General features: G+C 54.6%; 1 protein-coding gene across 3 annotated transcripts; it reads left to right on the top strand.

Moving 5' to 3' along the window:
* The first annotated feature begins 225 nt into the window (after window positions 1-225).
* Window positions 226-17,859, top strand: PWWP3A (PWWP domain containing 3A, DNA repair factor). 3 transcript variants are annotated; one of them, XM_043465606.1, is made up of 14 exons: window positions 226-336; window positions 1,389-1,517; window positions 2,086-2,171; window positions 3,232-3,302; window positions 4,874-5,566; window positions 6,448-6,549; window positions 8,250-8,320; window positions 9,630-9,706; window positions 10,174-10,234; window positions 11,522-11,597; window positions 11,884-11,934; window positions 12,393-12,829; window positions 13,885-13,973; window positions 16,492-17,859. In XM_043465606.1, the coding sequence occupies exons 2-14, from the start codon at window positions 1,461-1,463 to the stop codon at window positions 16,544-16,546; spliced, it is 1,926 nt and encodes a 641-aa protein (XP_043321541.1). In that variant the 5' UTR covers window positions 226-336; window positions 1,389-1,460; the 3' UTR covers window positions 16,547-17,859. The 3 variants fall into 3 exon arrangements, with proteins under 3 accessions (XP_043321541.1, XP_043321542.1, XP_043321543.1); XM_043465607.1 differs by having other exon boundaries at window positions 328-465; XM_043465608.1 differs by lacking the exon at window positions 226-336 and adding an exon at window positions 357-376.
* The last annotated feature ends 331 nt before the right edge of the window (window positions 17,860-18,190 follow it).

Genomic DNA, 18,190 nt, shown 5'->3' with positions numbered 1-18,190 from the left:
CTCTCAATGGTTCCTCCAGGGCCTCGGCAGGAGGGGGCTCGAGGGGCGCGCGGACCCGACCGGCGCAGGCGGAAGGCGGCGGGGCCTGGGCCGGGAAGATGGAGGCCGCCGCCATCGCCGCCCACCCAGCGCAAACCATCGCGGCCCGCGCCCGTCAGTCAGCCTCGCGCGCGCGCGCCCGCTCGTCATTCTGCGCCTTGCGGGGCGGAAGGGGCGGGGCCACGACGCGAACGCAGGCGTCTCACTGGTCGGCGGCGGGGGTGGGGCTTGGCGCCGACGCCAGACTGGCCCCGCCCCCTGCCCGCGGGAGCGGCGGCGGCGGCGGCGGCGGAGGCGGTGAGCGGGAGCGCGGGCGCGGGCGGCGGCGCCTTGGGCGGTACGGGTGCCACCGCCGTTAGGCCGCCGCGGCTTCCTTGCCCCCAGCACCGGGCTCGGGGACGCCGCGCTGGGGAGGCCGAGGGCCTGGTGAGCCCGGCAGGCTGCGCCCCTCGGGCCGGCCGTGGCGGCGGGGCTGGGCCTGGGGGGAGGGGCGAACCCCGAAAGAGGCTCCCCGGGGCGGTGATCCGCCCTGCCGCGGATCTCCCATTTCTGTTCATTGAACCTCTCTGCTCTCTGAACCTTTGCTCGCTGAACTCCTCCTCTGCCTGAACCCCTTCCTCTGCGCCTTGAAGCCTCTCCTTTGCTTCTTGAGCCCCCTCCTCCCTGCCCTGAACCCAGTCTCTGCTGTCTGCACCCCCACTTCGCTCCGTGAACCTGGCTTCCTCTCTCTGAATCGCCTCCTTTCTGTCTGAATCCCAACCTCTCTTGCTTGAATCCCCTCCCCTGCTAATGGACCCACAACCTCCTGCTGTGGTGAACCCCCCCCCCCAACTTTGCCCAAACGAACCCCCACCCTCACCCCCCAGCTCCTCTTTTCTGTCAGCAGCCAGATAAAGGTTCCTGGTTGATGTAATGAATGGCCCGCAGCTGTCCTCGTCCTTTAAGAGCAGTCGTTTTCCTCCGATTTTATTTTTTTGCGCTGGGGTCAATTGTTAGCTCCCCAAACACGGGAGGGTTGTAAGCTTTGGCCGTTTAAAACGCCTCTTGTGCCGAGGTCAGAGGCAGGCCCTCAGCACGGGGACGATTTATTTAGGAGCCTTTTAAAAATAATCTAGGCGGAACCTTTGGGAGTGAATTTGGCTGAATTTTATTTGTAAAAATAATCCAGGCGCCTCCCCAGGAATCAATGCCAGTCATTTCTTTTTGGTACGGAGCCCCTCGGTACAGGATGATGGAATTGAACCATCTACTTGAGGATCAGCCCTGCTCACCTTCGCCCTTAAGGGTTGTGGCTGCGTCGAAGGGGGAAGCAAATGATGTTATAAACCGCCGTGCAAATTTTGTTGCAGGGCACATCGCGTCAGACCTTCAAGTACTTTGTTTGTGCCAAATCATTACCACTTGCCACATGAGTCTAAATCATGACGGATGCCAAGTATGTCCTCTGCAGATGGAAAAAGCGATTATGGCCCGCAAAGGTGACAGCCATTACTCTGTAATTTCAGGAATTAGAAATGACTTTACGGTGACAAGTAAAATCTTTATCAGGAGATACCTAGGAGTTGCTTCAGCAAAATAATTGAGTTTGAACAGTTGGTGCTCAGATCTGTTGGCACTGGTCCTTGCTCCTGGTCTAATGGGGTTTTGGTCGAGTGCTTACAAGGTTACACTTCCGGAAGTGTCTTTTTTTTTTTTCCTCACGCTTTAAAAAAAAAGAATTTTAGCAGTGTCAGCTATAGAAAGGCATGTAAGGCTGTAACTCAAGGAAATTTTTGGCAAGCAGCCCTGATAGTAAATAACAGGACTGTCTCGGGGATGCTTTCCAGCAGTGTGGTGGGAAGAGGGCCAGATCTTGAGGCAAGACCCTGCTTCTGGTCTCAGTCTGCTGCTGTCCCTCGTGCCTCAGTTTCCCTGTCTCTGCAGTCCTATCTTATATTCTTTAAGAATCATCCACTGCATTTATGTTTATATGTCGCTACTGCTTGCCAGGGTCAGCTGTGTTTTGTGGCTTGTAACAAGGTTGTGTGTTTTTTTTTTTTGACATAGGTCCTGGCCGGAACTGAAAAGTCAGCCAAAAATAAGAGGAAAAAGGGATTTTTTCTAAACGTTCAGATACTCTCCCTAGACAAAAAGTTAAGTGTTGTGTTTTTGTAGTCCCCCTGCATGGGATTTGTGATACCACTCCCTCCCCAAAAAAGTGAAGTCTGCTCTTAAGTCTTCTCACCTCTTTGCTTATCAGTGTGGTCACAGTAACCCGAAGAGGAAAACAACCAATTTTATTTTATGTACGTTTGGAAATTGAAGAATCTCTATGTGGTATTGATGTCCAGGGAGATCAGTACAAAAATGGGATGGGTGTAAATTATATGCTGGTAGACTCTCGTTGGGGTTCAGGTAGGCCTGTTTCCTTCCTACAGATACGTTTGTGTGCCTTTCTTTCAGAAATGTGTGACAGCCCCCTGTGTTCTGGGATATTTGATGTTTGAGCCTGTGCTTGTAATAAGAAAGTGTTGTTTAGCATTCAGAAGACAGATGCATGGGGGGTGCAGGGTAGCACGTTACATCCCATGGTGGAAGGACACAGATGACTGGGGACGATTAAAATGGCCCAGGTTGCGCGTTTCTGATGGGCGAATTCCCGATTCTAACTAGAGAGTGAAATAGGGTCAGCCCCTGCTCCTGCATCGCCGGGTCCTCATCCTTTCTTTAGAGCCGATCCTAAGCCTGCTTAGTCCGCAGCTCACACTTTCCCTGAGGCTGGGAAAGTAATTGAATACTTGAGTTTAAAAGGGAAGCGCATCCTTTTAAACTAAAACACACCTGCTGGGCTGTAAACAGCTTTTAGTGACATTATCATCCACTCTGGAAATCTAACAAAGGAGTTATTTGTGCAGTTGAAAGTGGGATGTACCTCATAAAAGTCACAATTTGAATTCATTTTTACTCTTAAATCCAGCCAACCTTTTTCTGTCTTAAAAGGGGAAAGGGAAAAAAAAAGCCACATTCACAAGGGTCCTCGCTGCCTCTAACCTCAGGCGCTTGAATTCCTGGTTGGCAGTGACTCCTGGTTTGAGTGGAAGGGTGCAAAAGAAGAAAACGAATCTGATTCTTTTGTCGTCTAAAGCAAAACACGTTTGCGAAGGTCTCGGTGGCATTGCTGGTGGCGCATAACAGGCGTCCCTGTCCCCGCAGGATTAAGGTGAAGAGCGCGGAAGCCAAGGTCCTGAGGAAGGTGCACATCGAAGACATCGCCTCTTCGTTAGGTGAGAGCGTGTTTTTCCGTCCCAGTGAGGTCTGGCAAGAGCACGGGGCATTCTGGGAGAAAACAGACTTGGCCTTCTGGATGCAGAATGACCCCATTCCCCGTCTCCCCTTCCTGTAAGGAAACGTGATTTCCCTGAACTAGAGGAGCTGTGTCTGTCTGCTGTCTCTAACCTTCTAGAATCTGCCCCTCGAGCCCGTCCTGTCCTTGCCCCCCCCCCCCGGCCCCCGCAATGGCCAGTGACAGCAGCATCAGGGCCCGCTACCTCCGTCCATGGCCTGCAGCACACTCAGAAGGGGTGCGCCTCCCCCAAGAAAGAGCAAGAGGCTTCTCCTCTTTCTGTATGGTTTTTTTTTTTTCCCCCACTTATCTGTAGTAAGACTGTAAAACGGTTCTGTTGCTGGTCTGGCCTTCGCCCAAGGGTTAAGAAGCAGTTGGGTGTATATTTACATTCTATCACCCAAGCCCAGGGGAGAAAAAAAGTGTGTCACTGCCACCAGACTTTTGGCCATTAGTGTCTGCAGGGCTATGGGGGCAAGGGCAAGGGCAGGGCGAGGCAGACTGGAAGTGGAGCCCTGACTCCCATCTCTTCGAGGGTCAGTGTCATAGGTGAGACAGACCTGGCTGGAGTCTGGCTGAGCTTAACCCCTGGTGCACTGCCCCCTCCCAGACCCACTGGGTGCCCACCTAAGAGCTTATTCCACGTGCAGAGAATTTTCTGTCTTGTGAAAAGATTGCCCAGGATTTCCTAGCAGCGACTGGGAAATAGGGTCTGTTTTTCTGCATTTTCGGGGAATGGCTTTGGCTCAGAGCAGGGTGCCCAGCTCAGGCGCATCCACCACCACCTCTCGGCCGCGCTGATTGTTCGTGCAGATTGTGTTGGGGGGCTGGTGTTTGTGGGCGCTTTTAATATTAAACAGGGCAGAGTCCTGTGCCGAAGGAGGTGTTATTTATGCCTGCTGAGTTCTGATATTGCGTCCGTCATCTTGTTCAAATAAAGGGCGCCAGAGCCGCGCATGGGAATGAATGAATAAACTGTGGTGGTGGGGAGGTCAGGCTGGAATCTCTGCACCTGCGATGCCGTCCATTGGCTTTGAAATGCCCTTGCAGGGAAGTGTGGACAATTTGCTGGCCCACAAAGAGGCTTTTAGGCAGCTGTTCTTACCCACCCCCACCCCCGCCGCCCCCACCCGAGAATACCCTGCCAGCAGTGTCCTTTATTTATTGACCCTGATTGAATTGAAATTGTAAGGCTGAGAGAGGATTTGAGAAATATTTGAATACATTTTGTGGGCGGTATTGTTTTGTAATCTGGAGGAGTATACCAGCCCAGGCAGGGCAGGCTCAGTCAGCATGTTTTCTGGGGAAAGGAAGCCTTGCAGCCCTGAACCAGCAGCTGTGGTTTGATGCCCAAGTCCTTATTCTGGGGAAGATGCCGGTGAGAATCATCAGCCCCTCTTCAGGTGTGAGGATCAGCTTTGGCGACACACCAGAGCTGGCAGGGTGTTGCCGGGCACTGGATCCCGGGACCAACTCATCACCAGGCTTTGTTCCTCTTCCTCTGTCCCACAGCCTCGCAGGACGGGGCTCCCGCTGCACCCCTGGAGGAGCTGGCCTATCGGCGGTCACTCCGCGTGGCTCTGGATGTCTTGAACGAAAGACAGGGGAGCTCTTCCAGGGAAGGAACGACTCCTTGGCCTCCGAGAGTGAAGCCCGTGGAACCAGCCCCCTGGCCTCCCAAGCCTAGCCTTTCCCCATCATTCCTCGAAGACACGATGGGCAGTCCGGGGCCCACAAGGAGGGAACACGTGTCCCAGAGGCTGTCTGGCCTGCCAGCTGGTGAGGAGGATCTGGAGTGCAGAGTGGACCCCAAGGAGGTGCTCAGGAGAAGCGGGGGCCTGGATGCCCCGGCTGTGTGTTCAGCCAGCGGTGGCGCTCAGGACAGGGGGGCATCCAGGAAACAGCGGGCAGATTGGATGACGCCCCCCAGTAAACAGGGGAGGAATCCGGCACAGGGACCCTGCTCAGGTCAGCGAGCGGCTCCATCCTCAGAGGGAGCCAGCCAGGAAGATGGTGAGACAGGCGCCGGCCTGGCAGCCCTGTGCTCGCCTCCTGGAGGCAGGGACCCGAGTCCACAGGATGGCTGTCCCGCCGAGCGCCTGGGCCTGGATGGTGGCCAGAAGCCGAGGGCTCACACGGGTCCCCACAGCCCTGCTCAGCTCGGCCCCGCAGAGGAGGCGGCAGACACCCGGCCACTGGAGGAAGGTAAAGGCCCTGAGAGGGTGAGTTGGGAGAGGTTGGCAGTGGGTTCTCCTTTGGCTGATCCAGAGCCAGGCCCCAGATCTTAATGAGATCGTTACCAGAACAGATCCTGAGTAGAAGTTTCCTGGAGCCTCTCTCTGTGTCTCTTCACCACGCTCTAAGCACTTCAGCTGCCTCCCACACTTGTGTTTTTATTTTTGTTTGGCGGCGGAGGGACTGGAGGGGCATACGGTGGCCGCAGTACCGCCCACCGTGTCTGCTCTCGGAGGATTAACTCCTTTCTCCTCCCATTGCAGAAGCCCTAGTGCATTCCCGGTTAAACTGGCAGGAATCTCAGAAGTGATTAACTCACTTAAAGGCCCCTGACTTTTTCAGGATTCCCGCATGCATGTGTTTTTGTGTGGCTGCAGCCATGCGCTATGGTTTTCTCTGTTCAGATGCCTTAGCATCCCACTTAGTTTTGAAATGCTAATTTGGAGATCTTCATTTCTGCATGGCTAGGTACCTCGCTCTGTCTGCCCACACTCTCTCCGGGTGTCTGCCCTTCTTCTTCCCCTTTCAAGGGGCCCGCTCCCCAGCAGTGGCAGTGAAGCAGGGACTACTACTTTGAAGGGGGCCAGCCCCAGAGCCGCATCCACCCCATATGGCCAAGTGCACCCTAGGGAGGGACAGGCCCCTGGTTCATTCATCTGCCCTCCGCGCACTTGCGGCCACTTCTGCCCTGTCGCCTCTGTTGAACATGCCTTCACCGAGCGAGGCTGAGGGCAAGTCCACTTTGCGGTGGCTTTGCTCTCTGAGCTGATGTTCAGGGATCAGGGGGTGGTGTTCCCTGGGTAAGTCCCCAGTACTGTGACTGGTCAGGTCTGATCTATCCTTGTTGGTAGCTCGGCCATTGTCTGAAGAGTTTATGGAGCCGAGCACTGTGAATTCTCTCCTGGAGGAGGACGAGGATGACGAGGAGCCCCCGAGAATCCTGCTATATCATGGTGAGTGACTGGCACCTTCCTGGGGTGAGGTCCCTGACGTCCCCGTGTCCTGGGGAAGGTCTCTTCGCTGTTTGGCTTTTGTCTTGAACCCAGACCTCACAGAGAGGGAGCCCTGGCTCCCGTCTCTCAAGGACAAACACGTGTGGGGGTTGGGGGAGGCTCCCAGGACGCCATTCTGAGGGAATGGCGGAGGGCGGCCAAGTGAACAGATAGGCTCTGTCGCCACCGTTGGGTGTGGCCTGGTGCTGCCTCTCAGCCCTCCAAAACAGTGTCCCCACAGCAGGGTGGGCACCCCCCAGGTGTACACAGGACCCCCGCCCCAGCGCTGAGCAGTGCACAGGTTAGCTGCCCTGTCCTCACAGGCAGGGGTCGGACACAGGCCCAAGCATCCAAGCCAGCCATGGGAAGGTTAGTTGCCTTGAACTAAACAGTTGAGGACTGGCTTCAGTTTTCCACTTACCCATTAACCATTCATCTTAATGTAGTCTAGTTTTGTTTTGTTTTTTAATTTTTTTAGCCTGAGATATTTGTACATTCAGAGACTGTGGCCAGAGCTGCACGGGGTGGTCTGGGGGCCCTTCCTGCCTGGCTGGAAGGTTGACCCGCTTTCTTGGGTATTTCCCACGGGCTCTTCCGATTGTTCTCATGGTGGCTGGTTATCCTTTACTGAGAGGGACAGTTGTGGGGGGAAGGGGTCACTCACCAAGCCCTACCCCGCTGTTGGGGGTCTGGATGCATCCAGCCTGGGGTTCTGCAGTGTGTGGGCTCTCCGAACATCACTGGGGTCAGTTCCTGCGGGCACAAAAAGGGGCGCTATACCTTCCTGCAGAGGGCGTGTCTGTCTGCCTGGGGGTCATTCAGTCCCCAGAGGCCCTAGAGTCAGCTCCTTTCTCCTGCTTTTGTTTTCCATTGGGTTTTGGTTGCTGGTGTTTGGGTTGACTGCACCTGTGACTGTTGTCCTGGGTGGCCCTGTGCTTCTCCCGAGGGTGACCAGCTCTCCACTTGTGCCCCAGGCGTCTCCCCTTCATCACGGCCCCCTGTCCCGCAGAGCTCTTCCTATTGTCTCATGCTGCAGCTCGGCCATGAGCCTCACTCTGGGGCCTGCAAGCAGCCTCTGTTCCCTGCTTGCTTTTGTTACCTGGTTTTTTAACATTGAGTTATTTACTTGTTCTGGGTTTTTTTTTTTTTTTTGGTTGAGGATATAGTTAAATTTTGTTTAGAAATCATTTGTAGTTACCTTATGATTATTTAAATAGTTCTTTCCCCCCACCCCCCACCCCCCCCACTTTTTAAAGCCCTCCAGTTTCTCGGATGAGCTTCTCAGAAATTTACTCCCCGTGTGGGGTCCTCACTGTGTGCCATGGTCTCCTTTCTGTTTATGTGCTATGTTTAAAAAGTGCTTTGCCCTGGAGTAATCTGAGACTCAGAAAAGTGGCAGAGGTGGCATTGCGCCCCTGCTTGTACACGCATGGTCCCCACCAGGAAATCCACGTGCACCCCAGCCGCTGGTGGCCAGCACTTAGGTTCCAGGGTTAGGAGTACACCCTCCCCTCCCGACTCTTGGGTCTGTCACAAGAACCATGTTAACACTGGGCTTGAGCAGCATCTCTGTGGTTTTGTTTTCTCAAGCAGCTTTGTCTGGTGTTCGATATGGATCTAACATGTCTCTCTTTTGTTTTTTTCTTTCCTTTAAATTTTAGAACCACGTTCATTTGAAGTAGGGATGCTAGTCTGGCATAAATACCAAAAATACCCCTTCTGGCCGGCCGTGGTAAGAACACCTTTCTGCTTCCTGCTTGGTCAGTTGGTTCCCTAGCATGCAGCCCAGGGTGCCGCATTCTAGACACTGGGCCTGGACGGGGTTTTCACTGTTTTTGCTGGTGAAACGGTGGGTCCATGAGCAACAGTGTAGAGACGAGTTCACCTAAGCAAGGGGTCTCAGCCTTCCGGTGCTGCTGAGAATGAACCTTGTAGGTCAGGTTTTCACCAGGCAGCTTTAGAAAGTCTGGCTCTGAAAAAATGCCCACTATTTGCTCATTTTAAATATTGTATATTTGAGTTTTTCAGTTTGTAAGTTAGAGTAGGGGTCCACCACATGTGTAATTGCAAGTGTTTGAGGTTTTGGCTGTACCCTCAGTGGGATGGACACCCTTAAACATGGTCGTACCTCCTCCAAGTGCCCGAAGGGTGCTCACAGTGGGTCAGGTGGAGAATTTTTGAGCCAGGGGCACCACCCACCTGCCTTTGCCCCTTCTATTTCTGCCTGAATTTATCCTGTGTCCTCTTCCATCAGGGATAGGATTCTCAGGGTTCTAGCTATAGGTCTTTAATTTGGGGAAGAGGCAGTGAATTGGAAGGTCTCTGCCCTGTGGAGCAGCTTTCTCTGCTGCGGTGAGTCTCGGCTCACGCGGTCAGCATGGCCTCCAGGCACGTGACTAGAGGTCTTGAGAAGGACAAGATTAAACCTGCGTGGTGTCTGTGGAAAAAGCTTGGCCGTGCAGGTGAACCTGGCTCCCCTGCAGCTCCTTGGCAGTTGGGACTTGACCATTGGGGCCACTCGCCTCCCTCCAGTGCTTGCTTGCCGGAGGCGCCGTGTCCCTCTGTGGTTGGCAGCGTTCTCCGTGCACCTCCCTGTTTACCAGTTCCCGGGGGAGCTTTTGGTTAACCAGGGCCAGCACTGTAAATGCCCAGTGAGTACAGGAAATGGGGTAGTCAGGCCAGCCACCCCCCGGCTGTGGACCTCCCCACGCTCGCTTTGTTTGTCCCCCAGAATGAGGAGGAATGCGCCCTGAGCCTGAAGAGACTCAGTGGGAGGAAGGGCGCTCACAGCAGCTGTGGTTCCTCTTTTATAAAACTGACCAGAACCCACCCTACCCGCTTCTGCTCAGCTATTACAGTGCTGGGAGCCGGGTAGCGCTTGCTGAGCATTTCCTGGTGTCAGCTCTGCCCTGGTCACCCCGGGCCAGCCACCTTTCTTGTCACACACTCAACAAGGTGCCAGCACGGAAGTGTTGAAAATGCAAACACAGCCTCCTGGGTCCTAGGTGCTGGACGCCTTGTGTTCTTGGGTCTGCCTACAGGTCAAGAGCGTCAGGCGGAGAGATAAGAAGGCGAGCGTGCTCTTCATTGAAGGGAACATGAATCCTAGAGGAAGAGGGTAAAGCACCGTTATCTGCTCTGTCCAGTGCTCCAGGTGGGGGGGCCCTGAGGTTGACCCCCGATGGAGCACCCCCACAAAGACTGTATTGAGACACCTGGCCAGATAGTCGGGTTTTCCAGACTGCTTGTTGGCTTCCAGAATCAGCCCTGCCGGACGGCTATGGGCCCCCACAAACCACAGCACAGTTCGCTCCCTGAAGGCCTGTGAGCAGCACCCCGCCGGGTGACCATTCGGTAACCCCCACAGACCTTTATCATGGGACAGAAGCACCGTCTGCCCAGAGCTGATCTTAGAAACACCCCACTGCCAAGGAGGGGGTGCCTAGGGACCCCTGGAGGTACACCTGGGCCCAGGCCTGGCTCCCTGGGGCCGCCTCCCCCATGAGCGGGGGCTCTCCCAGAGGAGGGGGGCTTTTGGGTCATGAGATGGCACCAGTCCCATTAACCTCTGCCCTCTGCTCCTAGTATCTCCGTGTTGCTCCGACGACTGAAGCACTTTGACTGCAAAGAGAAGCAGGCACTTTTGGTGAGTGGGTGGTTCCTTGTGCTGCTCTGAGCTGCTGGCTTGGTGGTTGGTAACCCTGTCCCCATGTGTACGTTCAGACAGTGGCCATCCTGGAAGTGGCATTCGGCCCTGGCTGCTCTGCTGCTCTCCCATCACTTTAGGGTGATGACCTCCCTAAAGTCTCAGCCTCCCGCGAGGCTGCCCACCATTCCCCCTGACCCCGTGCAGGGCGGCTGTTTGGTGATGGACAGGGTGGCCCCTGGAGGGGAGGTGGTAGGGCTCAGGCTGAGACTGAGGGCTATGAGCTGCTGCCCCCAGATGGGGCCGTGATTCTGTGCACCGTGCTCCTCAGGGAGGCCTCCCCATGGCCCTGTGACTGGCCCGCCTGTGCGGCGGGAGCTGGTGCAGGCAGAGCACTGTGTCTGATTTGAGATAGTGCTTTGTGTCAGCTCCACCTTGATGCCAGGGTCTGCTTGGCCCAGTCAGCGGGTTCAGGCTCTGTATGGGATGAGACTTCCCTGCTTAGGAAGCAGCGTCTTGGCCATGGTCAGTGAGCTAGGGCCTGGGGTGTGTGGGGGCTGTTTGGAATGTCGGCACCTATGTGGAACCCATCCTTGGGCTCTCAGGAACAATGGTGGGGCGCAGGAGGAGAGCAGGAATTGAGGTTGAGATCATGTGCATTAGATACTGGGGGGACGCCTGGGTTTGCAAAGATGGCATGTGGTCCATAAATGACCTGGTGTCTGGGCATCCCTTGGCATTCTCCTGTTTCCTGGAAACGGGCTATGGGAGTGGCTGCCTGTCCTGGGGCCAGACCCCAGTTGTCCCAAGTGCCTGTCAGCAAGCCTGGCCACAGCCCAAGCACTCTCCTCACCCTAAGCTGCCTGCCTGCTCCCATCAGACACCTGTGGGTCTTGGGCTGGTCTCACTGGTCCTCCCAGCTCAGGGGTCTCCCACCCTGGGGGCAGCACTCTTCTCCCACCAGCATTCTGGGAGGAGTGTGTGTTTGGAGTCGCAGGCGCAGAGGATTCTTCTGTGGGCTTGGTCTCATGCACCCCATGTCTCCTCCATCTGCTGGCCCATCGGCTGCAGTGGGGTGGGGTCTCTGTTCCTGTTCTGAGGTCTGTGTTTCTCTCTTGGCCCTGAGGGCTCGGCCCACAAGTGACGATTTTCTGAGCAGCCCTGGCCTCAGACGTGCCTCGGGAGCCCCGCTCAGGTTCCTTCCTGGCCAAGGGACTGAGGACACAGGACGAGGAAGGCACTGCCTGCGGCCTCCTGCTGACAACTGCTGTCCGGGTCTCATTGCAGGATGAGGCAAAGGAGGACTTCGCCCAGGCCATCGGCTGGTGTGTCTCCCTCATCACTGACTACAGGGTCCGGCTCGGTGCGTGGGGCTGGGGTAGTGGTGCGGGCTTCCCTTCACGCCCCTAGGGTGAGCACAGCCCGGCCCTCAGGTGGGCCTCTCCTCTCCGAGAAGCCTAGCTAAGGTCCATCCTGGGTCCAAACAAGACAGTTTCCTTTGCATGTCGCTGGTTTCCATCCACAGGGGCTCATTGCCCAGGGCGGGGTAGGAGTGCTCTGCCTGGTCCTGATCGCGGTCAAGGTATACACCTGGCAGACAACCTGGTACCGTCAGTGCTGTGTAACGGGCTCCCCTCCTGCCCTTGCAGGCTGTGGCTCCTTCGCTGGCTCTTTCCTGGAATACTACGCAGCTGACATAAGTAAGTCCGCCAACTCTGCCAAAGCAGGACTTGCTTCCTGGCCCTCGAGAAGTGGCAGTTTCTCTGTCTGATCTCTGGACAGGGTGTGCAATGGGCAGCGCATCTCGAGCCTGAGGCTGACTGTGCAGCCATCCCCGGGTCTCTAGGCCCCACAGATCCCCCTGCTGAGGGGCCCCCATCTGTTGTCTGTACTCGCAGCCACTCACCAAGTGTGCAGAGCTGGGGCATCTGGGTGGCTCCTCTCCTCTACCTCATCCTGGGCATTTTCAGTGGCACTGGTCCTTATGGAGCAGTGCAGATGAGCTGATGCTGATTCTGTGGGGTGGGCGGTGGGGGGCAGAGCTGGGAAGGGCAGCAAGGGTCCTGTGGGGGTTCCTGCCCATGTCGGGTGTCCTGGCCCTTGCCCATGGGGCTGCTGAGGGCGCCCAGTTAGGGGAGGCTGTGCCCTTCCTTCACAGGCTCACCCGTCCGCAAGTCCATCCAGCAGGATGTCCAGGGGACGAGGTTCCCCCAGCTGAGCGGGGGGGACCCCGAGGAGCCTGTGGCTGGGAGCCCACAGGGCAGGCGGCCAGCCTGCAGGAAGGTGCTGCCCGACCGCTCGCGGGCCGCCCGGGACCGGGCCAACCAGAAGCTGGTAGAGTACATTGTGAAGGCACGGGGCGCTGAGAGCCACCTGCGGGCCATCCTGAGGAACAGAAAGCCGTCCCGGTGGCTGAAGACCTTCTTGAGCTCTGGCCAGTACATGACCTGCGTGGAAACCTACCTGGAGGACGAGGAGCAGTTGGACCTGGTGGTCAAGTACCTGCAGGGCGTGTACAAGCAGGCAGGGTGCCAGCTGCTGGCACGCGGGCACGGAGACGGCATCCGCTTCATCCTGGATGTGCTACTGCCTGAGGTGAGTGGCCAGCGGACGCCCTGCATGCGGGGTGTGTATGTGGGGAAAGTATCCCAGGGCGTGCAGGAGGGTGGAGGGGCCTGGTGTCGTTCTCCAGGAATCTTCCCTGAACCTGGTGCCACCTGAGCCTCAGTTCAGAGAGGGCACTGCCATATGGCAACAGAACGTGTGGGACTGTATCAGAAGGCTCAGGAACACTGAGCTTTATAAGTGCAGAGAATTTAGAGTGTGTTAAAAAATAAAGCAGCGCTGTGAACCCTCATGTGTCCATTCCCATCTGCAGCAGTGGCCTTGCTCCGTATGCTCCTCCAGCCCCTTCTTCTGGACATACTTTATTTTTTTTTTGGACATACTTTAATGTGAGTGTAGAAAGGGTGACTGTGCCCCCAGGGGCACTGGGGCGTCTAAGGTTGTCACAAGTCGGGTGCTCCTGGCACGGAACAGGACGCTGCTCCACTCCCTATAGCCCAGGACAGCCCCATGTCAGCCATGCCCAGGTGAGGGACCCTGGTTGGAACGAGAAGGACTTTCTAAGAATTTTGAAGTAATTGCAATACTCTTTGACCTGGAGGGACTAACAGTGATCCTGTGATTCCAGACATCTAATGTGTATTCAATTTACCACTTTGCGTTTTTTTGTTTGTCTCAGTTAACTCAGACTTTTACAGTTGCTCTTTGTTTGGCGGCCTGCCTTTTTTGGGAGCTGGGGGAGGGCACTGCTTATTTTGCTTGTGGTATCTTAGTTCCTGACCAGGGATTGAACCTGGGCCTTGGCAGTGAGAGCACCGAATCCTAACCACTTGGCGTCAGGGACATCCTGGGTCCTGCTTTTCTTTGCTTTGAGTGCCATGAACTCTCATCTTGTCGATTTCATTTGGGAGCTTCGCTAGGAACAGAGCTTTTGCAGAGGGTGTACACGTGTGTGAGCCTGGCGCCGGGAGAGCCCAGCTCTGGGAGGGCCCTGGTGACTGGACTGTCTACCTTTGTGGTCTTCTCCAAGCCTGGTGTGAGTGGCCATGCACGGCCCAAGCCTGACCTGCACTGCCTTTTTGCAGGCCATCATCTGCGCGATCTCAGCGGTAGACGCGGTGGACTACAAGACGGCCGAGGAGAAGTACATCCGAGGACCGGCGCTGAGCTCCCGGTAGGTGGGCCACGCACTGTGTCCCGAGGGCTCTGTCTCTGCCTGCGGGTGGCTGGGCCTTGGGGCCGCTGGTCCGAGTGGGCAGAGCTGGCCCACCTCGTCTGAACTCATCCTCAGTGCTGACGTCCACCTCCCCCTTGTCCTCCCCTGTCACCTCGCTACCACGGCTGTTTGAGGAAACAGAGATTAAGCGGCAGCTGCTGCCTGCCGTCCCTGGCTGGCAGGAAGAATGCAATGATCAAGATGTTCCTCTACATCCATGGTGAGCTGCCCTGGGCTGGCCTCCCAGCCCCTAATCCCGGCTCTGGGCTGGCTGCCAGGCTGGCTGGGAGCAGGCCGGCCGCGTGGCCCTGACAGGCTGAAGACTCAACTAGGGTCTTGGGCCAGGGCTGAGCAGGCGCTCACAGTGGAGTCTGTCCCTGGTCTCGGTGATCAGCTGGCCACCCCTATAACCACATAGAGAGAAGGTGCTCCCGGAGACTGAGATCCATGTGGCCCTTCCCCAGCCAGCGCCTGCCTCATGCTCGGGCGCCAGTCAGAGGGCATCCTGTCTCTACAACCCAAGCAACTGCACACGTCCCGGGGCGGTGGGGGGCTGTGCGCTGCACCAGTCACTCTCTGCTGCTTCAGGGACATGGTCCAAGCGGCTGAGCCTGGGCAGCCAGGGTTCCATTGGGCTGGGTTTTAGTTGTCCATCCCAATGCACCCACGTCCCCCGTCTTCATAATTGCATTAAGGTTCTTATGCACAGGCCATTGAACCTCGACACAGAGACAAGGTCAGGTCTCCTTGTGGGGTCCTTAGGCTGCTGTGTCCCATTTCCCTCAAGGGCATCCCCCTCAGGGTCCCATTTCTTGTTTAGCCTGAGAGGAGCGGCCAGTCAACTACCTGATAATGTAATTTTTTAAATAGATAGTCACTTAAAGATGACTTGATACTTCATTTTCTTTTCTTTGTAGTTTATTTTTTTTCCATTGTGGTGAAATATACATAATATTCACCACCTTCCCTACCTTTAAGCATACATCCTAGTAGCATTAAGCTCATTCACATTGTCGTGTAGCATCCGCGCCATCTCCAGGACACTGTCTCCAAACTGAAACTGTGTCCCCACTAAACACTCACTTCTTGTTTAAGGGATGAGGGTTGTTCGTTTTTGGCCTTTTTTTGGGTTGTTCGTTTTTAACAGACCTGTATTTGATTTACAATATTAAGTTATTTTCAGGGAAACAGCAATTCAGTTATATATGTATGTTTGTGTGTATATCTTTTCTTCTTTCAGGTTCTTTTCACGACAGTTTGTTAGAAGATATTGAGTGTAGTTCCCTGTGCTTTATAGTTAATCTTTGACGTTTATTTTATACATAGCACTCTGCATCTGTTAATCTTTAACTCCCAATTGATCCTTTCCCCAACCCTTATGATAAGCATAAGTTTGTTGTCTATGTCTATGAACTGTGTTTTGTAAAGAAGTTCTTTTCTGTCATATTTTAGATTCCACACATAAAGTGATATCACACAGTATTTGTCTTTCTCCATCTGATTTACTTCATTTAGCATGGAAATTTCCCTGGTGGTTGGGACACCACACTCTCTCTGCTGGGATCAGGTTCCATCTGTAGCTGGCAACTAAGATCTGGCACAGCATGCTGTGTGGCAAAAAAAAACTAGAAATATTTCACTTAGTATAATAATCTCTAGTTGCATCCATGTTGCTACAAACGACATAGTTTTATTCTTTTTCATGGCTGAGGAGTAGTCCATTGTGTGTGTGTACACACCTTTATCAAGTCATCTGGTGATGGACGTTTAAGTTGCTTTCACACGTTAGCTGCTGTCAGTGGTGCTGCTATGAACATTGGGGTGCATTTATCTTTTCGAAGTATAGTTTATCTGGATATTTGTCCAAGAGTGGGATTGCTGGATCATACGGCAACTCTGATAATTTTGAGGGGAGCCTCCATCCTGTTGTCCACAGTGGCTGCACCAATTTATATTCCCACAAACAGTGGAGGGTTCCCTTTTCTCCACACTGTCTCCAGCATCTGTTATTTGTGGACTTTTTAACAGTGGCCATTCTGACCAGTGTGAAGTGAGACCTCATTGTAGTTTTGATTTGCATTTCTCTAATAATGAGTGATGTGAGCATCTTATCATCTGCCTCTTGGCCATCTGTTTTCTTTGGAGAAATGTCTGTATAAGTCCTCTCCATTTTTCAATTGGGTCATTTGTCTTCTGGTTATGAAGTGGTATGGGTTGTTTGTATGTTTTTTGGTTATGGAGTGGTATGACGTGTTTGGCTATTTTGGAGATGAAGCCCTTGGCAGTCACATCATGTACAAATATTTTCTCCCAGTCTGTAAGCTGATGGTTTCCTTTACCATGCAAAAGCCTGTAAGTTTGATTAGGTCCCATTTGTTTATTTTCTGCTTTTATTTCTGTTGCCTTGGGAGACTGTTGACGTTTATTAAAGCACAATTACTGAGTAAAATGAAGTGATCTTCTTTTGTTTTTGCAGGGAAAAAGAAATATTTGATAACCAGCTCCTAGAAGAACGGAATCGGCGATGCTGAAGCAGGTGGTGGCAGTGCTGCATGCCTGCGCTCTGGGGGCTGGGCCGGCCGTTTGCCTCCTTCTGTCTTTGGGTTCTATTTTCCTGGCTCTTGTGGAAGGTATACTTCCCAACAGGCTTTTTAAAGAACAGAAATGCATTATTATTATTTTTTTTTTAAACTTCACGTCGTTACCTGTGACTGTACCATGTAGGTTTATAGAAGGTGCACATTTGTTTTTTATGTTAAAAAACATTGTATCTGACATTCAACAGGAGCTTTAAAGACATATGAGTGTGCTGCTCCCGGCACGTCAGTGTGTTTCTCCGTTTGTTTCCCTCCTCTGTGCGGTTCCTCTCACACTGGCTCCTGAGTTTGCTGTGCCTCTGTTCTGTGTTTTTGAGAAAACCCAGTGTTTGTGAGAGGCAGACCAGAGACCTGCTGCTGTCCGCACTCTCCCCTCTGCTGGCACTCGGGCAGGTGAGATGCAGACCTTGAACCTCTCCAGCCACTTTCTCCTCGGTCCCTCTGCGGGTTTCTCCACCCAGCCCACTTCTGGGCCAGTGTAACAATCCCTAGTGGTCATCGCTCCCATCCGGCCTGGCCAAGGTCACTCTGTGTTTGGCCTGGGCTGTGGAGTCATGGCCTGGCACCTGCGAAAACCAGCCCTTTGTCCTAAAGCCAGATCATGGACAGGTGCCCTGCCGCCCGAGGGTCCCAGGCTAGCGGCCCCCACTTTGGAGACAGTTGCCTGAAGGCTGGGTCCTCAGTGCGGTCACAAATTCTGTACACCGCAGATTATTTATTCTAAGCTGACGCGGAGCTGCTTGTGGAAGGAGACAGCCAGGTCCCCACTGTGATGGCTGCACCACAAAGTCTGAGCCCGGCCAGTGGGGAAGGGTGGTTGCGGGGGTTGGGGGAGTGGAGGGGTGAAGGAGTAGGCCCTGGCCGGAGTGGGGTGGTCCAGGAGGAAGCAGGTACAGCCATCACTGCAGGCACCGGGCACCGGCATGTGACCTCTCTGCTGGTTTTGCATGACCCTGAGCAGAGGTGCAGCCGCTGGCCCGAGGTCCGGCTGAGCCACCCTCCAAGGACACCCCAGGGGTGTCCTGGCTGGGCTGGCTTGGAAGGACTCACCCGCTTTTGGAAGGTCCTTTGACACTGAGCCTTCTTGAAGCGGGTCAGGGTGAGAGCAATACGCTCTTGTGGGCAGGGGACCACATGAACTATTCCGTTACCGTTGGGTATTTTTATATATCTGTGTTCTGAGCTCTGCTTGTGAGCTCTGCTTGTGGAACTGAACTATTGAGACTGGAATTAAAGGCCGTTTTGCAGCCCTGCTTATTCTTTTCTGGGACCCGCCTGCAGTCCACCATGTGCAGGCAGTCAGGCAGCCACACTGTCCCCAACAACTGCTTCTGGAGGCCTGTACCCCACTGGGGAGGGGGTTCCCACACCAGGCTGAGTAGGGCAGGTGTCTATAGATTCGCTGTTCCGTGCTGAGCAAAGGTGCTGGGGGCTTCCGCCCCCCCACCCACTCGTTACCTGGCGCCTCAGCTCTCACCGTGTCTTCTGCTCTGTGGATCCTGAGCATGTCTGTCTTCAAGCTTTGTCCTGCATCCACCAGGGCAGGCGGTGGTGGGTGGGACCTGCTGAAGCCCCCAG

This window comes from Cervus canadensis, chromosome 4 (genome assembly GCF_019320065.1).
Source record: "Cervus canadensis isolate Bull #8, Minnesota chromosome 4, ASM1932006v1, whole genome shotgun sequence".
In the NCBI taxonomy this organism is placed as follows: Eukaryota; Metazoa; Chordata; class Mammalia; order Artiodactyla; family Cervidae; genus Cervus; species Cervus canadensis.
The sequence above is the reverse complement of the archived record's forward strand: the minus strand, read 5'-3'. Positions and strand labels throughout refer to the sequence as shown.

Bases quoted from the DNA above. Each gene is read 5' to 3' on its own strand.
- PWWP3A (XM_043465606.1), top strand. From the start codon at position 1,461: ATGACGGATGCCAAGTATGTCCTCTGCAGATGGAAAAAGCGATTATGG. The intron at 1,518-2,085 runs GTGACAGCCATT...TTTTTGACATAG, and splicing joins AGCGATTATGGCCCGCAAAG to GTCCTGGCCGGAACTGAAAA. The intron at 9,707-10,173 runs GTAAAGCACCGT...CTCTGCTCCTAG, and splicing joins ATGAATCCTAGAGGAAGAGG to TATCTCCGTGTTGCTCCGAC.